Source organism: Takifugu flavidus, chromosome 16 (assembly GCF_003711565.1).
Source record: "Takifugu flavidus isolate HTHZ2018 chromosome 16, ASM371156v2, whole genome shotgun sequence".
NCBI classification, from domain to species: Eukaryota; Metazoa; Chordata; class Actinopteri; order Tetraodontiformes; family Tetraodontidae; genus Takifugu; species Takifugu flavidus.
The window spans coordinates 8049130-8075062 of NC_079535.1; the positions used below are offsets into that span (position 1 = coordinate 8049130).

The following is a 25933-nucleotide window of genomic DNA, read 5'->3' on the forward strand; positions in this document are numbered from 1 at the left end:
ATCTGCCCAATCACGTGTTAACGTTCTGTCCCATTGTCCAATCATCACTCGTACTCGGTCGACTTTTGATGACGCAATACAGGCATGCCCGAAACGGAGGATGTGGAGGTGAGGACGCAATAATTACACTTATTGTATTTTAGTTTTGCTCGGTGTAACGTTACGGTAAAACAATATGTGTTTTTTTGTCTCTGTTTCTGCACGTTTCTGTAATTCCAGGCATGTTTCTCGAGCTTGTTCACCTACATTCATGCGAAGGAATCTAAACTCTGTCGTGGCGGTCGTCGATTTCTGCTCTGCGGTCTCTGTGTCAGCTTTAATTTGTGCTAGCGGTGTCGTCAAAGGAATGGAGCAGAAAATCTACCGCCCACCTCCACAAGTTCGAGGTATGACTTGTCTGGACAGGGAGGCCTTCACACAGACTATTACTGTCCCAGCTCTCAGGGTGCCAACTGGGGTGTTAAATAAAGTGGTGAAGAGCCTGAAAAAGTCGACTATCCAGCGGCCAGGTTTGCCCAGAGTGATACACGATAAAGAGGAGTGTAGTGACTTCCGTCTGGTCTTGTTGGACCCCCACAAAGTGACGTCTGCAGCCTCCTTCAGTGAAGATGAAGCCGAAGCTCTGAGGTCGTTTGATGTGCCCGAGGAGCTGCAAAACTACGAGCTCCAACTCACTTATCACAACCTAAAGACAGAGGAGGTCCTGGAAGCCGTGCTTCCGCAAGGTCAAGATGTGACCTCTGCATTCAGTCGGGTGGGCCACATCGCACACATGAACCTGAGAGAGCACCAACTCCCCTACAAGAGCCTCATAGGTGAGAGAAAGAGGTGCCCTCAAACCTACTCCTGTGACAAACCAGCCTTTAAAAACATTTAATATGAAGAGTTTTGTATTTTCTGTTAAAGATTATAACACCCAAACATTAGTATTTAGACCAGCATAGTATTCAACTCCTATTTATAATAGTTATTAAGCAGCAGTTGCTTCCATTGCAGGTCAAGTCATTATAGACAAAAACCCTGGAATTACCTGTGTGGTCAATAAGACAAATATCATTGACTCCACCTATCGCAACTTCAAGATGGAGATGCTAGCAGGGGAAGAGAACATGGTTGCCAAAGTAAGTTCAGTCATATTGAGAGCCATATGGGTCATTGTTTGGTCGTTAACACCACCCATTTTATACTACAGGTGAAAGAGAACGGCGTCTCATACGAGTTTGACTTCTCTCGTGTTTACTGGAATCCTCGGCTCAGCACAGAACACCAGCGTGTTGTGGAGCTCGTCAAACGCGGCGACGCAGTCTTTGACGTCTTTGCTGGCGTTGGTCCTTTCGCCATCCCCGCCGCCCGCATAGGTGCAAACGTTGTAGCCAACGATCTCAACCCCGAGTCCCACAGGTGGCTGCAGCACAACTGCAAACTCAACAAGGTAGAGAACAGAGTCCGGACCTTTAACCTGGACGGCAGAGCCTTCATCCAGGGACCTCTGAAGCAGGAGCTGCCTGCATTGTTGAAGGGAAAAATGAGGGTTCATATTGTAATGAACCTGCCTGCGTTGGCTCTGGAGTTCCTGGATGCCTTCAGGGGCCTTTTGCACCACGAGTCCCCCAGCGACGGGACCCTCCCCACAGTGTACTGCTACTGTTTCTCTAAGGACGAAAACCCCGAGACAGATGTGGTGAAGAGAGCGTCTCACAGTCTTGGCTTCCCCCTGGAGGGTCGAAGTTCTGTTCATTTTGTGCGCAACGTTGCTCCTAATAAAGATATGCTGTGTGTGAGATTCTCACTCCCTACAGAGGTGGTCTTCAGCGGTGATCACGGACAGACAGGTGAGGTTCTCTTCATGGAGTTGTTTAGAGGGACCATTTAAACAAATATAAACAAATGTGATCAGTAATATTGCTAGTGATGTCACTAGAGTATCTTGTAGTTATAATAAGCCTGAAAAAAACCCTCATTCAGACTTTTACTGATTCAGAGGACTGAAGAAAAACAATGTGTTTATCCACAGATTCCTCATCAGAACCTGCTCCAAAGAGGCAGAAGTGTGAAGAAGCTGCAGATTCTGCCAGTTATATTCATTCATCGGTATCAGAAGGTTAAAGTCATATTTAATTTGAAACTTTTCTTTAGCTGGTTCAGCTGATACATTTTTATTACAGGTGTTTTTATTTAAACATTTGTTTTAAAACAGCCCTTTTTTTTTTTTTTGAAATAAATCCAGGACATGCAAACTGGCACATGACATTCTGTGATTTATTTACATAAAAAATGAACCCAATATTTAAAACATGTACATCCTTACAACCATTCTGTACAACCTATAACCTCACAAAAGGAGGAGTCCACTGAGTGCGTCTTGGATGGCTCGTTGACATGCCAGAGCAGAGGTGTATCCTCCAGCTGTGTCTTGTGGCATGGCAGCCCGCACGTGGTTTAAATACCTGAGCACAGACACAAGGGGAGCCCTGGTTAGCAACAGCAGTGAGCCATTTTGTAAATAATGTGACTGATTGGCAGTCCGGAGAGCTGCCTTTAAAAGAAGTTCCTCTGAAACCTGAGTGTAAGTTTACTCTTCATTAAATCCACACTTGAAGTTATTTTTTTTGGGCTCTCTGCGACCCTGTGGCCCTTTGATGAGATCAGCGAAGACAGACGTACCCGTACACTAACACTGGAACACCCTGTGCCTAAAAGCCTCTCCAACATGGCTCTATTAAAGTATTATGGGTGTCTTTTATTTTTTAAGTGCTCACAGATGTATCCTACCAAAGACCTTTTTTTCGGGTTCTTAAGCAAAGCCAAAAGTCACTGTTTATTTTCACAGCCATGCACAGACAGAAAAACATTGGTGTTGTTAATTTAGGCTCCACATCGTGCGTCCACAGTGAACGATGTCCGTCTGCATGTGACTTGTGTGTAAGGGGGTTGACCTCTCTCCCCGTCTCCCCTCATCCAGAGAGGAGGAGGCAAACGTTCTACCCATTGCTGACATCCCACAACTGAGACCAAGGGGAGGACAGGCCCGTCACTGCAGTCTCCCCCATACACGCCCCACCCTGCAGAGGGCTCAAACCCTTCACACGAGTCAGGCTTTGTGGCCCCTGTTCCTATGAGCCGAGGAAACTTCAAAGTGGAGAGGAAATCAAGAGCACAGACAGCCTTCTGTGATGTCTGCCCATTCAAGCTGCTTTACAGAGTAACCCAACACCTGCGGGGAGGCTCTGGGAGACTGGAGGTGGGTGTGTGTGTGTGTGTGTGTGTGTGTGTGTGTCTGTGTGAACAAGAGAGCGGGACCGACAGATCATATTTTGCTTCTGAGTATTTATGATTCGAAAATTTGCTCCATTTGTTACGCACCCTATTCTTCAATTCGTAAAAGCTGAAACGCCTCGCTGGCATGAATGACGAGCAAAAAGCCAAATGATGAAGATCACACGAGATGACCTTGTCCTGCCTCACAATGCAAAGTGTTAGAGAGCAGCAAGAGATGTCATTCAGGTTTTGAACACAAAGCCCACTCATCACCCGCTAGAGAAACACCAGGCAAGTTCAAAACAGGAGGCCCAGTGATTAATAATAACTTCATTAGGCCCAAGTTGCTGTAGCCTGTCCTTCAGAGCTCTTGAGGGAGGTCTTCTCATATGGCTTCCTGCATCAGATGAGTGCTATCTATTGATTATATTGTACTGGGCCTTTTTAATGGTGAAAAAAGTGGGCTATTTACAGCCCAGCTAAGTCTGCTCTTCCTGCTAATCTAATCCCCAAGCTACTCATGTGGTCATTCCTTCCAAGAAAGCTGAGAGCTCTGTGTAACTTTATACATGCCTGCCCCTAAGGAGAGGGAGAAAGCAAGAGAGCAAAAAGTGAACATGAAGGAGGAAGAGTGGTATTATTGGGCTAGGGGGAGTCGAAGGACGAGGGAGTATATAAAAGGGAAATCACCTTTGGGTGTCATCCTGACAAACACTTTTCTCTTAAACCAACCCTGACCGCCCTCTGCTCACCCCTAACACCCGGGGTTGGTTCAGTTCTGCTCCATTAACACAGCGTCTATATCTGTAAAACGGAGGCATGTGCGTGTGGGTGCAGAGCTGGAAGATAAACCTGCCTTTTGAAACTGGCGAAAAACCGACGTGCATCAACATGAAACACATCAATGTATGCATCTGCAGCAGCGCCCGAAAACACTCATAAAACGATGTTCGACACGCACACGCACCACCGTGAAACAGACGCTCCTCTGACGCTACCGTTTCACAGTGTGGACTCACTCTCCACATGCTGCCCCCTCCCCATAGCCCCCCATCCACTCTGTCTCCTTTTCTCTCAGAGGACTGGACTGCCTTTTGTTCGCAGGGCTCTGAAACCCAAGCCGTTTCAGCCGGTAACATCTTTCACTCTCTGGGCCCCACTGAAGCATTAGCTGCAACCTGATATTGGTCTTTTCAAAGTCTCGTTTTATTGGGTAAATATGGGTCACTTTGGATTGGCCCATTATGTCGCTTGGGGGGGGCAGAGTGGGAAAAGACGGGTGCAGGTGATGAAGACAACTGACTGACATGGCAGACAGTGTGCGAGTCAACCTGCAGTTGCCATGAGGCAACACGACAGGGGTTTTCCATTAGTAAGCACACTCAAAGGAGTGATTTACATTGGTCTCTTCTTTCCATTTGGGTCTGGAACATTGAATACCTGGACAATGTCTCTTGGTAATACTAATAATAGTGTTTTTCCCAATGGAACTTTTGGAGACTTCCTTTCTCCAGCTGTCTGGAAAGCACAGTGAGCGCCATCTCTAATGCAAAGTGAAAAGATAAGTGTGGAACAATTATGGGTGGTGGGCGAAGAACATGTGGGTCCTCTTGGCGTGTGGATCAGTGGTGCTGTTGCCGAGCAAAGGACGTGCTGGCTGAAAAATCGTAGATACCAGACAGTACTGGGGCACATTCTCTTGTCTAGACTCCATCTGACGGAGGGAACTGGATTACGGAGAGCTGTGGAAACCCAGGCTTAATGGGAAAGAAGGTCCTGTAACGCTACAATGGCTGCTTCAGCTAGAAAACATTTAATCGGCATAGAAACCACAGAAAACAGGCACGGGACAATGGAGCCATCTGAATCCACCTTAAACAATACACAAGACCAAATTTGAACCAACATGTTTTTCTACCTCAGCTTGGCACCTGTCTGCTCTCATATCACCCGGACTGATCCGGGGTCAGCGCTTGTTTTTACTTTCCGAAATGAGGAGAGCCTGTTCGGGTTCAGCTTGTCGTCAGCGTGATTCATGAATTCTAAATGAAGACTTTCAGGCAGACAGGTAGCTTAACTCTGGAAAGAGAAAGGGCACCTGGAAAAATGAATCAATAAAACCTGCCCGACCTGAAACGGCTCCAAAAGCCCGGAACCTAATTAGTTATGTTTATGAAAGCAAAGAAGCAGAAACTGCTGTGGTGAGTGCACAAAGAGGGCAGCTGACCAACACAGGCTACGGTACATCAGAACCGAGGCTGACTTATGAGATGCCAGTCATGAGGCATCAGCCCGAATGTCCGGAAGTCTTCCTTTAGCACTCTGATCCAGCAGCAATGGAGGATTCCTGGCTGGGAAATGATGGGAGCTGAAGAGTGGAGGGGTGGAGAGTTGCACACCTGCCGGATGATTTGTCATTATGGAGGGGTCAGCTCTCAGCTGTCACCCCCTAATCACCCCACCTACCCCACAAGTCTACCCCCCTTTGCTCCCCAAACTCCACTCCAGCTCTCCAAAAACACCTCCTGCATTCCTCAGCCAGCTCCGGTTTCACTCAGAGCACTGCTGCCCCATCTGCCCCTCCTTCCTACACTCTACCCTGAGAGAAAATGTACCCCTGTGAGAGAAACAGCACACTGAGCACATTGTGTGAATGTGCAATGTGAATGTTTTTGGCCCCGCGTGTCAGCACAATTTACGTGCATCAATATACGTTTATCTAACTGCGGATTTGTTTGTATTACTTAGACCATGAAGGCAGAATTTTCTTTTCATTTAAAAATAAAAATCATCGGATTGTTCCAATCCCGCAGTCGGAAAGAAAACCCCTGCAGACATGCCAAACACAGGGGGCTCTCACAGGTATACTGTATCTGTCAACAACAGCCTTTCATCGCCACGGGTCAGAGGTCACCCTCTACCACTGAATGCAGCTTCCTCCTGGATGTGCAATTGTGTGAGAGATCCTCAAGTTTTCCGATGCGAGTGTGAACAGGAGAGGCATTTCAATGACATCATTTCCGTATGAGCCTACAGCACCCTGATCCGTTATCACGTATCTTATCATCACCACTGACAGAATCTGCATGTGTGTGTGTGTGTGTGTAGGTGATATCGCTGAACACTTAGTCAAGACGAAAGTGTTTTTAGAGTGCTAACAGAAGGTTTGAGTGACACTTAACGCTTACGAAAATACATTTTGATGTGGAGTGACTGTCAATCTGTTAGCTGTCTTCAAGAGAGCAGCTCATCTACATCCGCCAGATTACCGGAGACGTCCACCTCTGAATGACAACACTGTGCTACATCCCATGATAGAGGCTTATTGTGCCCATTTTTACTTCCGGCTCCAGGTGTCATCTGTCACTACTCACCCGGTGCTCTCTCGTGCCTTTGCCATGTACCTCCTTCTCCTAACCTGATGGTGGCAGTGGAGGCTGTCTGCTGCCCTCAACGCCTCCCTGTGGCTGCTGCTGCGGGGCTCGCAGAGGCGTCACACACCAAGTTTAGCCATTTGATACAGAGAGCATCTTTCCTTCGTCTCCAGAGCTGCCACCTGATAACTGCCCCTGGAGAGCTTGAGGGTGGGCGAGAGCAGACTAAGAGGAAGGATAATAGCATGACATCAGTGTCATCGTTAACCAAATGGGGCTGTAAACAATGGAAGGACATATGCTATTCAGTGAATGGCTGCTAGCACGAGGCACACCCATCCATACAGAACCACAGCCTTGACAGCTAGACGTGGCGTTCAGGAAATAGAGACCCGATACAGTGTGTTTCCCCCCAGGGGTATCCCTCTATAGATATCAGTTACCGAAGCACCTTGGACACTGTGTAGCCAAAGAATTTCAATTAGGAAGATGGGAACAGATCAACAATGGACAAAGAAAATAAAAAGCCTGGGAAACAAACGAGAGAAAGGTGACATCAGCACTCTTAGTCTCCAAACAACCTCGTGCAACTAGACAGTTTTCTTTGATTAACTCTCAAATTCGTAAAGCTAATTTTCCTGTACTTTTCCTGTACGCGCCTCAGTATGAACATAGATGGCACGTGGCAGCTTTTTAAAGTTCGACACAGATCAGTGTGCATTAAAATAGTCTGAAGACATCTATTTGCCCTCTGCTGGGCGCCGACCCTGTCACCCGGAACTTGTGACACAAATAAACCTAGTAGCCGGAGACGCCGTTTTCCTCGGAGTTCCCTACCTGCTGGTGTCTCCTTCATTGGCAGTGGCCTGGTTTGGCCTGGCCTGAGTTCATCTCAGGAGGAGACTGCTGGTCTGTCTGGCACCGAGCCCAGAGAGAAAACAATAATACTAAAAGCAGGCCTCTTTCAGATGACCAGAATACACAAGCCAAATGTTTCTCCCACTGTTGTTCTATAATGCCCCCTTTCTTCCCGCCTGTTCTATAGGTCAGAAATGATTCACCCACAACATGTATAAAGCCTCCAGTCAACTACAGCATGTGCTTCTTTTGACTCGTACTTCAAGAGAAGATCAATATTTGCACAGATCTCTGGGAGGGAAAACAATAGTGAACTGGCCTCCACCAGCTCTGTCTGTTAATGGTCTGTTTACTGAGGCAGACGGGATAATGGCCTGGGTGGGGGCTGGTGCAGAATCTGACGCTGGCCACACTCCACTCAGTTTCTGATCGAGTTAGTAATGAAGAGACGATGCACCTCCAGGACGCTGAGCAGAGCACCAGAGCAAGATGGTGCCTACGCTGTGAATAATAAAGACGGGGCGGACAGGTTTGCAAGTCAAATAGCTGGTCCAGAACGTCCACACTTCTCTCTTTGTCCATGCAAATTTTAAATCTGGGCGCCCCCGTGTTGCAAACTTTTAGCTCTTAGCTCTGGTAATACAAAATGCTCAGAAGCACTGGCACTTAACTTTGTACAGTACATAACTAACTCTAATCCGGTAACACAAGACGGTGACGTACACATTGAGAACATAGTGGAAAAGTAGACGGGATCAAATGTCTGAGAAACAAGGTTCAGTTTTAGGTCTTGGTCATGGTGACAACCAGGCGGTGGCTGGAACAACAGATCTCCTGTATGCAATAAGCCATTCTCAGCTAGTCAGATTTCAGAGACTCTACAGCCTAAATACAAGTAAATGTGTGTCTTGGGATATTTTTAATAGCAGCAGAAATGTATTGAAGGGAGCTGGTTGTAAAGGAGGTCATCTGAGGTCATGCCCACAGGAGCTTCACCCTCCAGCCCCTCACCAAAGTGGCCTTTATGTGAGGAAGAGATGAATATGAGGATGAGAATACACGGCTCATGTCTCCCAGGTGCCATCACTGGACGGATCACTCAGGTCACTCTGACATGCCAGTGCTGCGCCTCAGCTCCCCTGTGGTCACTGACCTTTGATCCTGCTCCCTTCCGGGCCCTTTGGGCCCAACAGATGGATACATACCCTACAGGGATCAGAGGACCGATGATACACAGAACAGCTATTCACAGAGCGGGTTTCCCCCCCAAAATTCACAAGGAGAATGCTGGTTTGAGCAGAATGAGTGTAAAAGAAAAATATCCAGCTGAATTGAGTTTTCTTTCAGGGAAAGGAAATTGTGATTTGTATGCCTTTTAAACCTCATATAGTCTTAATTCAGTGATGGCAGGAATTAAATCAAAAGTACACGAAGGGCAACATTTAGCAGCCCTGCTAACAATATGAGCAAAAATCTGGTCTGGAACGAAGGAGCGCTTGGAATGGGATTGAGGCCAGGCCAGCAAGACAAAGCCAGCACAACCAGAAACTAAGGCCGCTGGGATGGCACTGCTGACTATTTTGCATATCTGTCTCCCACCAAAGCACTTAACTTGCAGTATAAGCCACACAAACAAACAAATACACACATAAACACACAGACGCCAGGGGATGCTTGGAAAACACAAGAACACAGAGGGAGGAGAGCATCACTCAGAGACCCATTAACCCCTGGCTCTCAACCAGAACAGTGAGCAGGCGGCCTTTAAGTACACGTTAGACATGGACCTTCTGTGACTACAAGTGATTCCAGTACTGCCTGAAAGCGTTTCAAAGAAACCGAGACTTCTGCATGTAGTTTGAGTTGGACCTGTGTAGAATGCAACTCGTTATGGCTTTGTTGGGAGAAAGAGCTCTGAGGACTACTTCCACATGCAGAGACGTCCATACCCAGGAGAGGAGCTCCAGACTAAACACTCATTCACTCTGCCGCTCCCCTTCACCCCATCGACACAGACACGATGCTTGACGAGTGCTCCCAGCAGAAAGACAAAAAAAACCTCACTTTTTCCACCAATTATTGAAAGCAATGCCGGGGGAGGGGGGAGGCAAACCTTCGGAATATTAAAAACAATGGTATCTGGCAAAATGCGTGGAGCACCCACTGTCAGAGGGAGATGGGCTAATTTCAGGGTGACCTCTGCCAACACAAACAACTGTTCTGGCTCACTTTTATTGTCAGCACTTGAGGTTTGAGTTGAATTTTTCAATGCTCTACAGCCAATTTCTCTTCCCCTTATTTTCCCCCCTCAGTACGATTCGTCTTCTTCCAAGACCCCCGTCAGTCTTTTATTCCAATTCAGTCAGAGTTTCGAAATTACAGCTGCACACAAACATAAATGAAATCACAAAAGGCACAATGAATGCAGTTGTCATTCTGGGTCCAGATAGGTTCAAAAGCACTAAACAGAATTTCCGATGCCTCGGTTCAGCAACCCGATCACAGACAGGACACAGACTAACGAGGAGGCCGGCTTATAACTCGACATTCGTGTAACAACCCATGTCAATGTAAACACATGTTTCTGTTTGCCTCTGCAATATGTATTTACTTGTACTTGATTTTGTTTATTAAAGGTTTTTACTGCCCGACATAAAAGCGAGGAGCGAGAGCAAGACATGAGGAGCACTGCTTGGCTTGAGCTACCTGATTCTATCCATCTGATTCTTTTGAAAGTTTCCCCTCAAAAAAAGTAATTAATTTGAAATTCTCAGCTGGTGTAGATATACTACTGTGTTTCTGATGGAAGATGGTGGGAGAGAAAATGAATGCTGTAGCTGCAATAGAAAAGTGGAAGAAGCAGAGGTTGCACGCTGGAAAAGGAAAACTGAACAATAAGAGTGGCGACAGACAGAACTGTAGATAGATTATTTTGGACTGGACAACTCATTTTTGTCTTGTTTATAAGGCTTGCATCAAAGATGTGTCCAGTTTTCTTCACACCTAAACAAAACACTGAGAGCCAATCGGATGAATGCATTTCGAGTGAGCATAAAAATTGTATATCGCTTATTTTGATCATTGGTTTCCATCACCCTCTTCTGATATTTCCACAAATCTTCAAACAAACAGGGAAATGGAAACCTAGCTTCTGTAACATTCCATTTGTTATCTACTCGTCTTTCTCATTTGCAAGTATGTGTCACTCTGATGAACAGCGTCAGACAGCTATTATAATATTCAGACTCCGTCTGGGTCTTTTCTGTGGTGAACACCGACGCACATCACAGATGGAGCATTTAGTGACACGCGTGTTAGTGTACAAACAAGGACTAGAGGTGGAGGAAGCTCTAATGGAGGCTTTTAGGACCCCCTGTTGCCTGAATTTGCAGACTTTCCTTTGCTTCAGTATTGAAGCAGCTGTGTTTAATATAACTCAGTTCTTATTTATTCAGAAACAGCAGAAAAGGGGGGGAGACATAGAAAGGACGCATTGCCCTTCTTTTTCCTGGCAAAAATGCAGAACCTCTATTTTTTATCCTTTTTTAGAGGTGAAGAGACAAGACAGAAAAGATAGAGGAGAACAAAATGCTAAACAAGAGTAATTTGAATTTTTTTTTAAAAAGCACGGCTCCAGTCAACACATTGACTAGACATCTTTTGGCCCCCAAAGCCACCAGGAAGGGAGGGGGGTAAGTCGCTAGTCTTGATGGCTGCGCCAAGAAAAATTACCAGTTGTGCTGCTGTCACCATGGGCCCTGACCAAGACAAACAGCTGTGCTTTAAAATAATCCACCTGCCCCCTTTACAGCAACTTTCACTTCATCGTCCCCAGGCACATTTAGATCTGCTCACACTTCCAAGCATATTCCCTTCACAGGTCATAGGACCGGAGCGGCGCGGGTCCAATACACACTTGTAAAAAAAATTTACCACATCTGACATTCCTTTGCAGCCAAAATCCTGGAACCGCATTATTAGGGGTGAGAGTGAGTGTGTGTGACACAAAACGCAGCTTTGAAGGTAAATATAGTAGATGGTGTTCCCATGTGCATGTGTGTGCACGCTGATTGTCCTGGTGTATCTGCAAATACATAGTTGCACAAAACCTCATTTCACAGAACCATAAACTGCCAAGGGTACAGAACTGTCAGCAATATTGTCTGCTTTTTCTTAACGACACAGTGCATCTTGGGAGTTGTGGTTTGTCTGAAGAGTTGTCGGTGTCGCTGCTCGCGACCGGCACCACTGGGACTGGGGTCCCTCACTGTACTGAGCCTCATTTATCTCTGTGGCAGACTCCTTCCTCAACAGAATTGGTCCTCTTGGACCCCTGAACTGCTGACACTCCCCACCCACACCCACACACACGCACACGCACACCCACACCCACACCCACACACACACACGCACACACTTTTCCTACCTCATTTTTGCTTCAGCATGCAAAAATAAAAATTGACACTTGGTCTTCATTTGCATATCGATCAGCCTGGTCAAAATAAACTGGACCTCAGCACTTCACTGCATACATAATGTACAGTAAATAAGACCAGTAATAATACCAATTGTTCTGCCTAATAGCGCCCACAACCTGTGAAGGACATGTTGTATCTGAGCTTGGTGATTTTTGGCTCATGTTCTGCAGGTGGATCATAAGAGAAGAATGAGAAATTACAGCCCCCCCCCGCCCTTCAAAATACCCTGGATTGCTCCTCTCACTCCAAAAAGGTGGTCCATTCTTAACCTGCAGGCTATAGTGTCAGGGTGAGGGGGTTGTCAGTTGCCCTGCAGATGGCTGGGTGCTGGACTGTCTGACAGATCGCTTACAGTCACAGAAGCCTGGACCAATGGCGTCATAAGGATTGATTGGCCCAAAGGGGCTGTCGGGGAGAGCACTTCCTGCGTGCGTTAATGGACGGTCCTGCGGAGGCACTGTGGCTTCTTGTGGCAGAGTGGTGGTTGTTACTCCCCCTCTTACTCAGCTCTCCCCCTACTCTTTTTCTTTCCCTCTTGAAGTTCACAAAGAAAAGAGCTAAAACATTTTGTTGCAACGTATTATAAAGCGGTATTTGACCTGTCGCGTAGTTTAGAAAATGGTCTTAGTAATCATATTTGCTTGAAGTTGATTTCTAATTAATAAATTATATTTATTTGTTGTTTGTTCAAATTACTAAATACCATAGTGAATTGTGATATATAACAATAAGGATGTGGTGTTACCCAAGTCTGCCAAGTTGTTCCAGTTCAGGTACCGGGGGTCCGTAGGTTTCAACCTGCAGTGGCTGGTACTTGTAGAGCACCTCCTCTAGCCTGGGTACAGCCTGGAGAGACACTGTCTGACGCTAAAGAGGAAGAAGGGGACAAAGAGAACGAGAGAAGCTCAATTAGCAAGACACAAAAAGGAAAAAAAATATTTGGAAAATGTTTCATTTGAATACAGCAGCTAATGTGTTCTCAACCAACTGGTTCAAAAAAGACAACTGTGCACTCTGCAAAGCTGGGACGATGACGGAGGGTGTATTATTAAAAGGTACTTCCAAAAACAAAATCTGATAGTTGTGATTATGCTTTCTCAGAGCAGGAGAGGAGATAACCCTACTAATAAAAGAAAGTGTTCTCAGGTTCGAAAAAGGATTGCTACAAATAACAAATGAAAAATCTAACTTAAAATGTCCAGTTCTTAATCCTGCTGGACATTACTGTTGTTTTTGTTGGCCCAAGTCTGGATAATGGCAACACACACTGGAGAACTCTTCAGTTTGGGGTTCCAGTATCAAAAATGGAATTTCCACTGTCAGAAAGTTACAACAATAAGACTCAGAGGATGACCCAGGGTTGGAAACAAGCTGCTTATTAAAAGGGTCATCTCTAAACAAAGCATTTTAGAGAGCACCAAAGGAACCCAAAGACAAGACAGATAAAAGATAAGGGACAGAGAAAAGAGTAGTGGGGGAGTATAAACAACAGGAGTCAGAGGGAAGCCGATGAAATGGAACTAAATGAGTAACATGTGCCCGGTGGCTGCCCTCACAGGCTTCAGCCTGCGTGAGCACAGCCACTGGGAACTCAAGCCACCAAAATCTGAGCTGGAGGTTCATCACCTATTCCAAATACCACACAGTGGTTATCTGTCCCACCCATCAGGTAGACAAAACAAACAGATCAGTCATACGCAGGCACACGCAGGAACTGATTTTTCCCCTCATACAGATCAAAGTAATTCACCAATTCATCCCCATGTCTCGCTATCACCTGGGGGCAACCTTTAAATTCTTTACATTCACATTGCTAGACATTACCATATAAGCCACAGAAAGAAAATCACTGCACACTTCTCTGTGGTCTTCCCTCAACCTTTGACCCCAAACTGCCAGTGATCTCCTATCGCCTCCCATCCATTCATACAACTCAACACTGCGGCGCCCTACCACAAGTTAATGAAATCCAGACCGAACGAGCCGAACTCGGTCAGTCTGCCCCGCTTTTAAACTCGTCCAGCCTCTCCATCCATCTTGTTTCAGACTTTCATCAGTGTTTAAATCCCCTACTGTGTCAATCAAACTGATACTCAGGGAGAAAGGGTGAGGCAGAACTATAAACAGACACTGTAAACTTGGTGTTGTAGTTCAGAAATTGAGATTACAGCTAGAGCTCGAGAGCCGTGCCATCAAAGATCCTCTCTGGTCCTACACTACATAATTATGCTGTAACTTTAAACCATGAACTCATCACATCCCACGAAAAGCTGTGAATTATAGCATGTTAATGTTGTTTTCCAAATTCTGCGGTGAAAGAAAACAAGAAAATGGGAAAGAGAGGAGACCCCCAGCCGGGCCCGGCGGAGCAGAAACGGCTATGGGACTATGGGACGCTGAAAAAACACCACCGAAACAGCCAACGCAAACATCTGCTTTCAACATCACACGGATCCCAACCTAATATCTATGCAACATAATGTGAGTGCTCACGGTGCTTGCAAGCCTGTGCACTGGTACTAAGGACACATTATTAGCTCGTGACACTAAGTGAAACTCTTGAGACCATCAGTCTTAATAAAACCATTTCAGGAAATCACTATAGCGCCAGACTATAGGGAGCAGTGCTCCTCCTCCCCTCTTGTGATCCTCTACTTCTACCTCTGTCCCAGACAGCGTCAGTGATCTAACATCCTTAATATACTGTCCAGTTACTTTACTGTCGACACTAACAATACCATCTGGGAAAACAACATCTGAAAGAGTAATACAGCAGACATTTGTATGACTTTTATGGAAAAGGGATCTTATAAAAGACATATCTTTGTTACCAAAATCTGTGATGTGGACATGGTATTTTTAAGAGTATTCCTACATTTTAATACGATGTCTCGAGCCAACTATCATTTTTAACAGCTTAAAACTGCCTTTTTTTCCAGGCAGGATCCATCCACCACATATAGTCAGGGAGGGCACCAATATACTGTAGAAATGAACCAACCTGGAATAAGGCAAAACCTGGTCGCTATGAGGCAACTGTGCTAACCACTGCCAGTTTTATATTATACACTTTTATTGCATTATCTACCAGTAATGTCTTTAAAAGGCCGCTGCCATTTCTGTGCCCGTGTAAAACAGAGAGCTCTATCACAGCTGTCACTCCTGGTTTCAACAGCCACATTCAAGCACCTAATAATGTAACTAGAATACTTCCATGCAGAATATGCAAAAATAAATGTGTGAAAGGCAGAAAGAGCATTATTAATGCACTAGCGTTACTATTTATGCTTGGGGCAAACTCTCACAGGTTAGAGGGGTTAGACGGTTATACTTCAGTCATTTTAAATGGCACTGCTTTCAGTGCAGCAAATATTACAAGTCCCCTCAGCAAAAAAAATAAATTATAGACTTGGCACGATGGAGACACAGCAAACACAGTTAAAGTTCTAAGTCTGAGTTCAAAAACTTTTGGGTAAAAGAATTTTGAAAACAACATTAAACGGTAGATCCTGACAAGTCATAAGTCTGAAGATTTGAATACCGTAATCAATTTAAACAGCACATCTGTCATCTCTGCCAGTAAGCCATGTTTTTTTCAGTAATGATGAATCACTTCACCTCCGTAAAACCCATCTGCTGTTAATCAGAGTAATATTTATATGGCTCACAGAACAGGCAGCAATTGGTTCTGAGGATGCAAAGGAGTCCTCATCATCCACTGTTAAGGTTTAATGCATTTTATACAGTCAGAGTGGGACAGACTGGGACGGGAGACAGCGAGATGGTGCAGACATAATGTTCCATAGGCTACAGTGCAGCTGTTTAAATTGCACCTCCCCCTGGCAGAAACATAAGGCTTTTAAAGAGAATTTGGGATTACATTCTGATTCCTTTAACTGATGTTAAACTCTGAACACACTTAAAAATAATTAAGGGATCTAAACAAAACCTTTGAATTCCCTGGTTTTCTTCCTTTTCAGAAAAGCAAAATGGAGAGGCTCGAAGCAGAAAATGCACCCCTATCGACTGTAGACCATTTACTGGAATATATTCCTAAAAGTATTCAAAGGGAGTGTTTATCCTAGATCAAAAATGCTGCACTAATGGAATATAATAGGTCACCATAACAAATGTCAGTGGAAAAATGCTACACATACTGCTAGTATACTGGCACGGTCCAAGCCCCCTATCTGTCCAGAGTTTGCAGCTCAGCGGGACATATTCAAGGTCACTTAGAGACTGTGCTCTCCATCAGCACATTCCCACCACAACCACAGACACACAAAAGTACATATAGTCACTGGGTTAGTAGTGGTGTGTGTGTGTTTGTGTGTGTGTGTGTGTGGTGACGTTTGAAAGTGTGCGTGGAGCCACAACCAGTTCATGTGAAAGTGCGGAGATAGTAGAGGCTTCACGACTAATATCTAAAATGATAATGATAATGACAGAAATGCAGACTAATAACCCAGCCTAGTGGCAGCCCAACTTCAGCCCCAACTTCCACCTTCTGTCCTGGCACTACCAGAGCTTCTGTGTGGATAAAAAGCTTTGGGTTATCTACTGACGGCTGGGCAACAAGTAGCAAGTGTAAACGCTGCTGCCTAGATTGCACCTCCCCTCGCCTTACAGGTTTTAAATATAACTGCCTGACCAGTGGCAGCTGCTCCGGTGTAAAGCCCCTAAAGCTGGCAACCCCTTTTTTTCCTGTGGGCCTGCCCATGGGCAAGGGTTACTGCGGCCAACCAAAGCAGGGGTAGAAGCGGGAATGCCATCATGTGCTGGTGCCAATCAAGGATGACAATTCTCTTTAGACCCCTGAGCTGACCCCGTGTCTGAGGCCAGTAGATCCATAGTGAGAGCTGTACAAAGAGAGTTCAGGGATGAGAGGGATGAAAAGAAATGGGAGGACAAAAATCCAAACTACTTTAGTTAAAAAGATCAACATCTTGAGCATTTATTTTAAAAAAAACTGAATTGTCAGTGACTCACAATGAACTATAATTAGTTCTAAAAACACCTGGAACTCTTTTCTCCCCTATAAATGATAAATGGGTTATAAATATCAGTTATTTCTATGCCAAGAATGTAAATAAGGGAAATGAACCTAATACACTAGAAAAGAAAAGAGTGAATGGGGGTTGGGGGACAAACCTCACAGGCAAAACAGGTTAGGCCAGTCCGCCAGACTAAAAGGGAAGCAGAGTTTGGCCGACGTTTACACGTACATCTGCACAGTAGAGGTCAATTTAGAGGACAACTTAAGTATGTAAATCAGACCAAAGCAAATAGCTTGACAGCACAAACACTTGTGCGAGTGTGTAGTTGATGATAAATATATAACACAGAAGTGTGGCCTGAACTGAAGCCAGAGAGACCCCAGAGTTATTCCAAGCTGCTACTCTTCTATGTTTAGAGATAAATAGTCCACCCTCCTCTATTTGTATGAGCTGTGCTTTGTTTACGTGTGGCTCTTGCTTTCATTAGGTGCCCACGCCGTCTCTTCAGGTATGCCTGCTCCTAATGCTGCCTGTGAGAAACAGATTGGGGCCCTGCAGTGATGGAACCTTGGACCTTTCATTTAAGATGGTGCTGAAAGCTGCTCTGAGGTAGAGAGATTCCCCATCGGTCAAGCGCTTTTAGTAATGGGACACTGTAGCAGCTGTAGCACGACAATCCCCAAACTCACATGTACGTGGTTTAGCACGACATTTAATTTTCTAAAGAGGAATCAAACACAGTAAATATGCACTATTCATAATAATAGAATTTAATTTCAACGTAAATTACTTTTAAGCCCCTTGATGCTTTGTTGAGAACAGGTGCCAAGCCTGATGTCTCCTGTCATTAGGCTTGGCAATGAGGCCCCTTATGTGTCAGACAACAACAAGTTACCTGTTTAAACAGAGAATACTCGTCTCTCTGACAGGGAGAGCGAGTCTCTTTTAATACCAACGGATGTCTTTTTTAGAAAGGCACTTTATTCTTCAAAGGATGTTTACTCAGGCTGGATAAGAGGAGTGCGCATTCACGTATGTGTGTATGCAGGAACCCGTCTGTGTGTGCGTGTGTGTGTGCGTATGTAGTAGAATGCCTACAAAGTGAGGGATTAGCGAGTGATCCAATACCATTCCTGAGGCATGACCGGGCCTATCCCACCTCAGATCAAACCTGGTGGGACTACTTTCCCTCGAGATCAGATAAAAACATTTGGAGTGTCCAACAAATACATATGCAGCTTAAAGAAAAGGGAACCAGGGCTGCCATCCCCTTCATGTATTTGTGGAAAATCACCAAGGTAAAGCGTACTACAAGAACAAGCGACATATGCACTTGCTTGTTTCCAGTATACAACCCAAGACAATGAGATTTGAAATGAGATCACTCTTAAAATAAAGGCTGCACTCATTGGGAAACTAGGTAGGAATTGGCATCTTCCGTTTTGGTGGATCACACGTCAGATGCATATATTATGCTTCCCATTACTCCTCTCCTTGGCACAAGGGTGAAGCAGCTGGCTTAAATGCTGGCAGGGCAGGAGGGGGTCTTAAGGCCATGACCAGAGAACTTCCACATCAACAAAAACAGCCAAAAGGGGAAAGAAAGGTTAAAATACGACCATCTTTCATTGTCACAATCACTTAGTCCTCTATATCACACACTCTGCACACTCTGCTTCTTTGGAGTGGCATTTCCATTTATTTCACCCAAAGTGACATTGTCCTCTGGCTTTTGTGTGAAACACAGCAGGGGTGTGGACTGTAGAGAAAGTATGCATCACAACACAGAGGGTTCAGTTTGTTCTGAAATGTCAGCACTGTCATCGACGTATTATAATGTGGCCAAAGACAAATTAATACTTGCATGACTATTGTTAAGTAATCATATCTACCACATTTCTTGCCATTGCATAATTGACACAAATGGTTTGACGAACCTTTTAAGTTGTTACTTACTGTCCTTATGTGTAGTAACTACAGTCACCGACACTATATGTGACGTACACCCTGGAATGTGGTCCAAGATCTGGAAGTGTTTGTACATAAACAACTCCACATTTGTTCTAAAGAAAAGCTGAAAACCTGTTTGGAAAAAGAAACCACAATGCAGAAGATAAATGAATTCCAGCAATCTGCAGGAATTGACCACTCAGTGCTGAAACTCCTCCAACTCAAACAGAAGTATTTCTTATGGCCTTTGAGGTGAAGGGAAATCCAAACCCACACATTCCCCCAACTCGAGTCTCCGACTCCACAACACAGTCGATGCATAGTGAGAGCTCTGCTGCTCCACCAACAACAAGGGTTCAGGGACGAGAGAGATGAAGAGAAATGGGAGGAGAGAAGTGAAGGAAAACAGTCGTGCAATAATCCAAGAGCAACATAACCATGCTGTTTCTCTCTCCATCAGCAAGTTTAACTTCATGCTGAAGTGGGAGAATGTCAGAATACCACATCTTCCATTTGGATAATTTCAGTGCTTTTCCATTGACTTCTGTCTTTGCGATTGCATGTGAAAAATGAATCATTTTACAAGATCTAAATATTGCATTTGACCATAATTTAACCCGTGGCTTTCGGAGAGCCGTGTTGGCTTAATTTGGCAGAGATGGGAAAAGACAATGCTGCATTTTTTGGAATATCAAAATTTAGGTATACCTTTTGCCTAGGTGAGCACTAAGTGGATATCTCTCTCACGCACCACTGAACTGTGGGAAGACAGCCATGTCTCATGAGGGTTGTTGGGAAGGAGGAGGGCTGATGACACAGCTTATCTCATTGCGGTAAAATGAAAATAAACTACTGAAAACCTGAATGACAGCCAAGTGAAAAGTCTCTCCAGACAGGAAGAGCACAAAGCAGCAAGCTGGGAGCACAAAGACCCTGTGCCATCATGGTCTCTGTGTGGGTCCCACCATCCACCCGGGGGAGTGGGACGACACGACCAAAGCAACAGACACAAAATAATGTCCTCTTTTTGAGGGTCTAGACTGTCACAACCATGTTATTTCCAGTGAGCAGTGGGCTCAGAGTTTGAATGGAACTATTTCCACACTGAGCCAATACACAATTAAATCTAATGGGAAATGGTTTACAAATACACAACATGACCTTTATTTGAATGAGCTCATTGTAAATATCATAGATATTCATGTTATTGGTGTCAACGTGCTCGCATATTGAATTGGAAAGGGCCACACAAGAGGCCACAATGTTAGTGTAGTCTGCAGTTAACTAAATCAAATAAAACAAGGAAGAATAAAACAAAATAAACATGGTTGTATTTTCCCAGCACTGTACCATCTCTTCCTCTTAGTGTTTTTAAGTATTGCACAATGCTTTGGCGTCTTCTGTGTCCTCAAACTTAAGGATTTCTTAGGCTAAAGGGACTTCCTGTGTGGTAACTGACTGCCCTACCAGGACCTGAAATGACATGCCTGCACAGATGCAAGCCCTACAACTACAAGGGTTGTTTTCAGTCCAAAGAGCCTCTACAAAGAATCCTGCTTTATCCACTATTCTTTTGTGCAGAAATCCATTTTACTGTAATTTTAACCTTCAAAAGAACAACATAGAAACATTATTAAAAACAGTTCAAGTTGAAAACCTGTAACACTGACTTTGCACAGACACACTAATAGAAAATCAGACCGAATCAACGGAGTGTTTGATTTGCTTCGTGCTGCATGAACCGATGTGCTGTCACTCACCATGTGGATTCCAGTTGAGAAGATATTTGTAGGTTTGACCACCTGCTTCTGCTGCTCTATCTGGGTCTCCAGTTGGGCAGCACGAACCTTGTGTTGGGCAACCAAGACGGTGGCGGGAAGTTGAGACTGCTCCTGGATCAACAAATGGGATTTGAGGTTTTACGAGGCTGCTAATGGTGAGCGTGGGGCTTTCTGTTTCTTTCCACACTCATTAAAAAAAGATGAAAACCAAATTTTCTTCATTTTAGCAACGTTGAGTGCATTCAGCACCGTTCATGTATATATAATAATGATCACGGTGTACTTTTAGGGCTTTTTGCCACATGGCTGATGCAAGTCACACACACAAAAATCAAGGCACTGCAGGGGACACAGTTTCAAGTGCGATGCAAAGCCTTAACCTTCATTAAATGCAAGGTCAGGTGTTTCAGTTTCTCCAATGGAGTCTTGCCAAGCACAGAGGTCTAAGAAAACAAGACTGGACACGCTGTACACTAGAGAGGTAGGACATTATCGATGGGTATGAGAGGAATGATAGGCCAGACTACATATCTCTTACCATTTAGAAATATCATTAAACACATTTAACAGCTCCGAAAGCTAATGATAATGAAAGTGGAGTGATGGCAGAATATACATCATTTGTAAAACCTACAGTTATATTAGACTTCTTTTATTTTGATTAACTCATTTCCTCCATGATATACTTGCTAATGTGTAATAGTTAGCATCAGAGTGTGTGTGTGTGTGTGTGTGTGTGTGTGTGTGTGTGTGTGTGTGTGAGTGATGTATAACTTATTAAATCACTGTTGTATCAGTATAATCTATACATCTATATTGTTATTGTGACTGTTTCAGAGAACAGTGAACTTTCTGAACACAGGAGCATACAGATGTCAGACCTCAGGACTGATCCCAGAGGGGGGGTGGCTGATCTCATCTGCCTACAGTCAACAGGCCCCGTGCCTTAAACAAACAAACACGCAGCTTAGCCTGCTATCAGTGATGGTCCTTCAGCAACCCACTCTACAGGAACAATCACTTCCAAAGCCTGCAGCTCAATGCAATGGAGCCAAGAGGCTTTAGAATCACAGAATGAGAACAATGCAGCCCACAGCACAATGACTGGTAATAATCTCCTAATGATCTCACAGCCATGAACCCTCAGGCTCAGGGTGTGTGTGTGTGCACGTGTGGATGTGTTTTTGTATGATAGATATAGAAACTCCACCAAACTCCAGTGTTTCTCACCAGTTCATCCAAGAGTGCCTGCTTGTTCTTCCTCTTGGCCTGAAGTTGTCTCTGCTCCTCCTGCAGCACGTCCAGTCTCCGCTGCTCGTTGCTCTGCTGCTCCAGCAACAACAGCTCCTCCAGCTCCTCTTGTTCCCGTGTCTGTTACGTCAGGAAAGCAAAGAAGAAACGAGCAGTATTTAACACAGAACGACCGTTTTAATGACATAAACATAAAATGAGCATAAAAAAGTCATATATACAAGTTTGGCCTTATTCCTTTGGATGGTATCCCGGTTCTCCCTCTGGTACTGCTCCATTCTTAGTTTGGTGTTCTCCACATCCAAGTTATTTGTCAGATTATACACTAAATACAAGGAAAAAAGAAAAAAATATTTGAAAGAACCACATAATGTAATGATGTGACCGTCTCATATATAATCCCAGAGAAGCAAAAGTTAGCTATTGCTGTTATATGGCCAATCTCATCACCTGCTCATGGATGAGCAACTGCCAAGCCCATGTGGACTGTCCAACAAGAGAAAATGCATAATAATATTAATGATTGTGGCAAGTGTGGCACTCTCTTTATGGGGCTGAACTCTTGATACACCTTCGGGTCTGGAAAACTAAAAAATTCTCAAGTGGTGAAACAAAAAGTTCGCTCTACCTGGTTTATGCAGAGTAAACTATGACCTCTGACCTTCAAATGTATGTGCAGGTTGTTATTCATCCAAGTCAGAGAACATAAGTACTTCAGACAAAAATAATCAGACTTCTTTTAGGCGGTTGATGACATTTTACACCAGAAAGTTTTAATTGTAACCTCTTTATTTCCCAACAGATGGACTAGTGGTGAGACATCTTCAGGAACCAAAAAGAATTCCAAAAGCCTTTGACTCAATCAGCCAAGATTCAGGGCCCCTAACCTTTTCATGGCTACCATTAATCTTTTCCTGTGCAACCAGATTGAGGCCACAAAGCCTCCATTTCTGTCGCCTTACCTATGTCCTCCACTCGCTCAAGGTAGTCATTATATTCTCTGAGGCTGGAGAAGTCAACATCTCTCTTGTTGTATCTGTTGAGTCAGAACAGATGTGATGATATAAATGGAGAAACAGAAGCAAGAAAATATCAGAGACAACTGAGAGACATTAATAGCCTCCATTAAAATCAAGCATTTTATACTACCATGTCTGAATACTGCCTAATAGACACACATTAGATGTCAATTAAGGGGCTATTAAAGAACAGATTAGAGGGGAAGAGAGAGAAGGCAGGGAAGGACTGAGAAATAAAAACCTGGCAGGGAAAGAGCCTTCCCGTTTGCCCCCTCACCCCTGGGGGGGAGGCTTATTGTCTACAAAACAAACAATGTAATGAGGAAGACAAAGGTGGCTTAAGAAGAGGGAGGAGACATGAGATGACATATAAAAACACTCAAGGCCACACCCCACCACCCTTCTGACGCCTCACACTCACATTTTCAGCACCTTCTTGCGAATCTCCACCTCTTTATCCACAGCCGGGTCTTCGAAGAGCTGTACACGGAAATTGCTCTTCCTCAGGGGCGTGTCGCACTGCACGCAGTTACCTGAGCCGCGCACAAACAGCATCTCCACGCAGCTCTCACATCTGGATCAGGAGACAGAGAACCAGAACCATCAATTAAGTGCGATCTCACCTGAGGTGACCCTCGCAGGCGGTCTTCTTTGGAAGAGAATGAGGATATGTGCTGGGCATAAAACTGTTTTACTTAGAGAAGAGCAAAGCTGTGATTTTTATTTCCTGCGTCTGCAGGTTATCGTCAGGGCCAGCAGTTGATAATTGGGGATATGAACGGATCCTCTAAGTGCTCAAAGGAGCAGGGAGCCATGATTGGAAGGGCAAATGGCATGCCTCTAACTCTCAGGCAAGAGGAAATTAGCCCGACACCCCATCGGCAGAGTAGCTGCATTGGAAAACATTTGCTTCATTGTTATTTCAACAGACCTCAGCCTTTCCACAACGTTGCATTAAATGATAAAATCCAGATCAGTCGTTTTGCATAGCCTATCATTATATCAACACAGACCAAACATTAGAAAAACATTTTCTCTCTGCTACTTGAGCTTTTGGATGAGCTGTCATTCGAGTTCAACTTTTGCACTTTTCAAAGTAAAATTTCTTTATTCCTTCCACTAAATTAAAGGTTAATAATTTTTAATCCATATTCTCAACTCTTTGGACAAAGATGTGTCATGACCAAACAGGTACCGTCTGTCAGCAAGGAAATACAACCAGTGCATTCTTCACATGATGTTGGCAAATGTATTGTAAAGTCAGGACAAAAAGGGGAACATTGGCTTTATGCAGCATCACAAAATGAGCCTCCGGTGATGGTAGATTTACCTGAGGGCACAACCCAGGCTTAGCTATCAATCACACCTTCATGGAGGTTGGCGTTTACCCATCAGTCACATTCAAGTAAGGAACGAACACTGAGGACAATGGGAAAGCTTCTAAATCTCCCCTGATGGGATGGAAGGCCAGGATAAACGTTTACTCAGCACGTTCGTTTAATTAAGGCTCAGCTGAGCTTTATTTCCACAAGAGTCCACCTTCCTGCTTGTGACCACCTTCGCAAAACAGACATCTGTTTCCCAAATGTCACTCCAAGATTTCATAAAATAACATCGTGTTTAGGTAATTTATTTACAAAGTCGAGGAATCTGGATGCAGATGCTGATGGCTCTTCAAAAGCTTTCTTGGAGGATAGAGCCTATTAGAACAGTAACGACAGACCCATCATGTCAGAGAGGTTGTCCACTCAGCACATTTACAAAAAAACAGTTAAAAGGAGAAACTGCCGAGTCATGGATTTTGTCTGTTTATGTCTACCATCTCAGATATGGGTCAAACAAAGCCAACCAAGTATGGAACCAAGCTTTCCCAGCTAAGGGAGATCAGGTGTAGAGTGGTCGCTGTAGTCTTGTTACTCGAGTCGAGATACTGAATTTGATACGAAGTTGTGCTTGGCTTCGATGAAGCCACAAAATAAAAATGAAAACTCCAGTGTGGGCAGAAACATCTGTGTTGTCCCATCATTGCTCCAGAGCGTGAAGCTCTTCAAGTGCACCATGGAAGAGGCAGATGTTCACTATGGCCCCAGGCTACAGGAGATGTATAGGCCTGGCCATATGGAGGTAGACGGAGGGACTCAGCTTGTTTCCACAGGCCCACAAAGACCTTATTCATCAACACAGGACGAGGACTGGGGCGTAGTTTGCCCCCCTGCCCCATAAATGGACCACACAACAGAGTCCTCCAAAGGGGAAATCCTAAGTAGCAAAGTGGTGAATGTTTAAGAGGGAGGGAGGAGACTTTTAATGTCAATCTGCTAGGATTACAATGAAATATGCCGTCTTGGATTACATATCTGTTGTAATTTTACCGGGAAATGGCGAGATCCCTTGCCAAGGCTACGCTTTTACTTTTGTCATAATAAATGCACATTCAGGAGGAACAACAGATCCCCAGCAGCTCGCCATCTCTGTGTCCCTGGGCTGTTGTCACTAACCCTGACTCCTCCCTCGCTCACCTGTCCTGCTCATAGCTCCAGGCTCATATCTTTCCCATCTGCAGCTGTCAGCAGGTCAAAGAAAGGGGTGGTGAGAGGGGGGTAAACAGGGACTGGGCCCAGCAAAGACTCCTCCACATCATAGACCCTCCCAACCCCCTTTGATTGCATTGCCTACATCTTTCGCAGTTTGTATGAGTAAGAAGAAAGACTGCTCTATTTTTTTTTTAAAACTAAAAAAAACTTGGCCACATTCTATTAAACCAATGAAGTTAAGCTGCTAACTGTGTTGATTTTGCATCAATTTAAAACCTGCCATCGTTGGGCTTTGCCTGCCTTGTGACCTGCAGCACCTTCAGCAGCGCAGTTAGAAATGCTAAGAGGCATAGGCTGATTGATGTGATAAAACAAATGTTAGATTTGGGTGTGCTTTGTTAAAAAGCAGAAAAGGCAGAGACTAAACTCTGTA

General features: G+C 44.6%; 2 protein-coding genes across 3 annotated transcripts in view; one reads left to right on the top strand and one right to left on the bottom strand.

Moving 5' to 3' along the window:
- trmt5 (tRNA methyltransferase 5) lies at positions 1-2243 on the top strand. Its single transcript, XM_057058470.1, has 5 exons — positions 1-108; positions 220-815; positions 997-1121; positions 1193-1832; positions 2015-2243. The coding sequence occupies exons 1-5, from the start codon at positions 101-103 to the stop codon at positions 2104-2106; spliced, it is 1461 nt and encodes a 486-aa protein (XP_056914450.1). The 5' UTR covers positions 1-100; the 3' UTR covers positions 2107-2243.
- Positions 2239-25933, bottom strand: part of mnat1 (MNAT1 component of CDK activating kinase) — a 25811-nt gene continuing 2116 nt past the window's right edge. Inside the window, exons 2-9 of one of the 2 annotated variants that reach the window (XR_008954237.1) lie at positions 23388-23540; positions 22910-22983; positions 22169-22272; positions 21927-22067; positions 20676-20807; positions 12714-12835; positions 6633-6857; positions 2239-2447 (exon numbers count right to left, since the gene is read on the bottom strand). Coding sequence is in view for 1 of the 2 variants with exons in the window: in XM_057058473.1 (XP_056914453.1) it covers positions 2333-2447; positions 12714-12835; positions 20676-20807; positions 21927-22067; positions 22169-22272; positions 22910-22983; positions 23388-23540 (841 nt within the window). In the remaining variant the exon portion in view is untranslated. The remainder of the gene's footprint in view (positions 2448-6632; positions 6858-12713; positions 12836-20675; positions 20808-21926; positions 22068-22168; positions 22273-22909; positions 22984-23387; positions 23541-25933) is intronic. The other variant, XM_057058473.1, reaches the window with a different exon arrangement.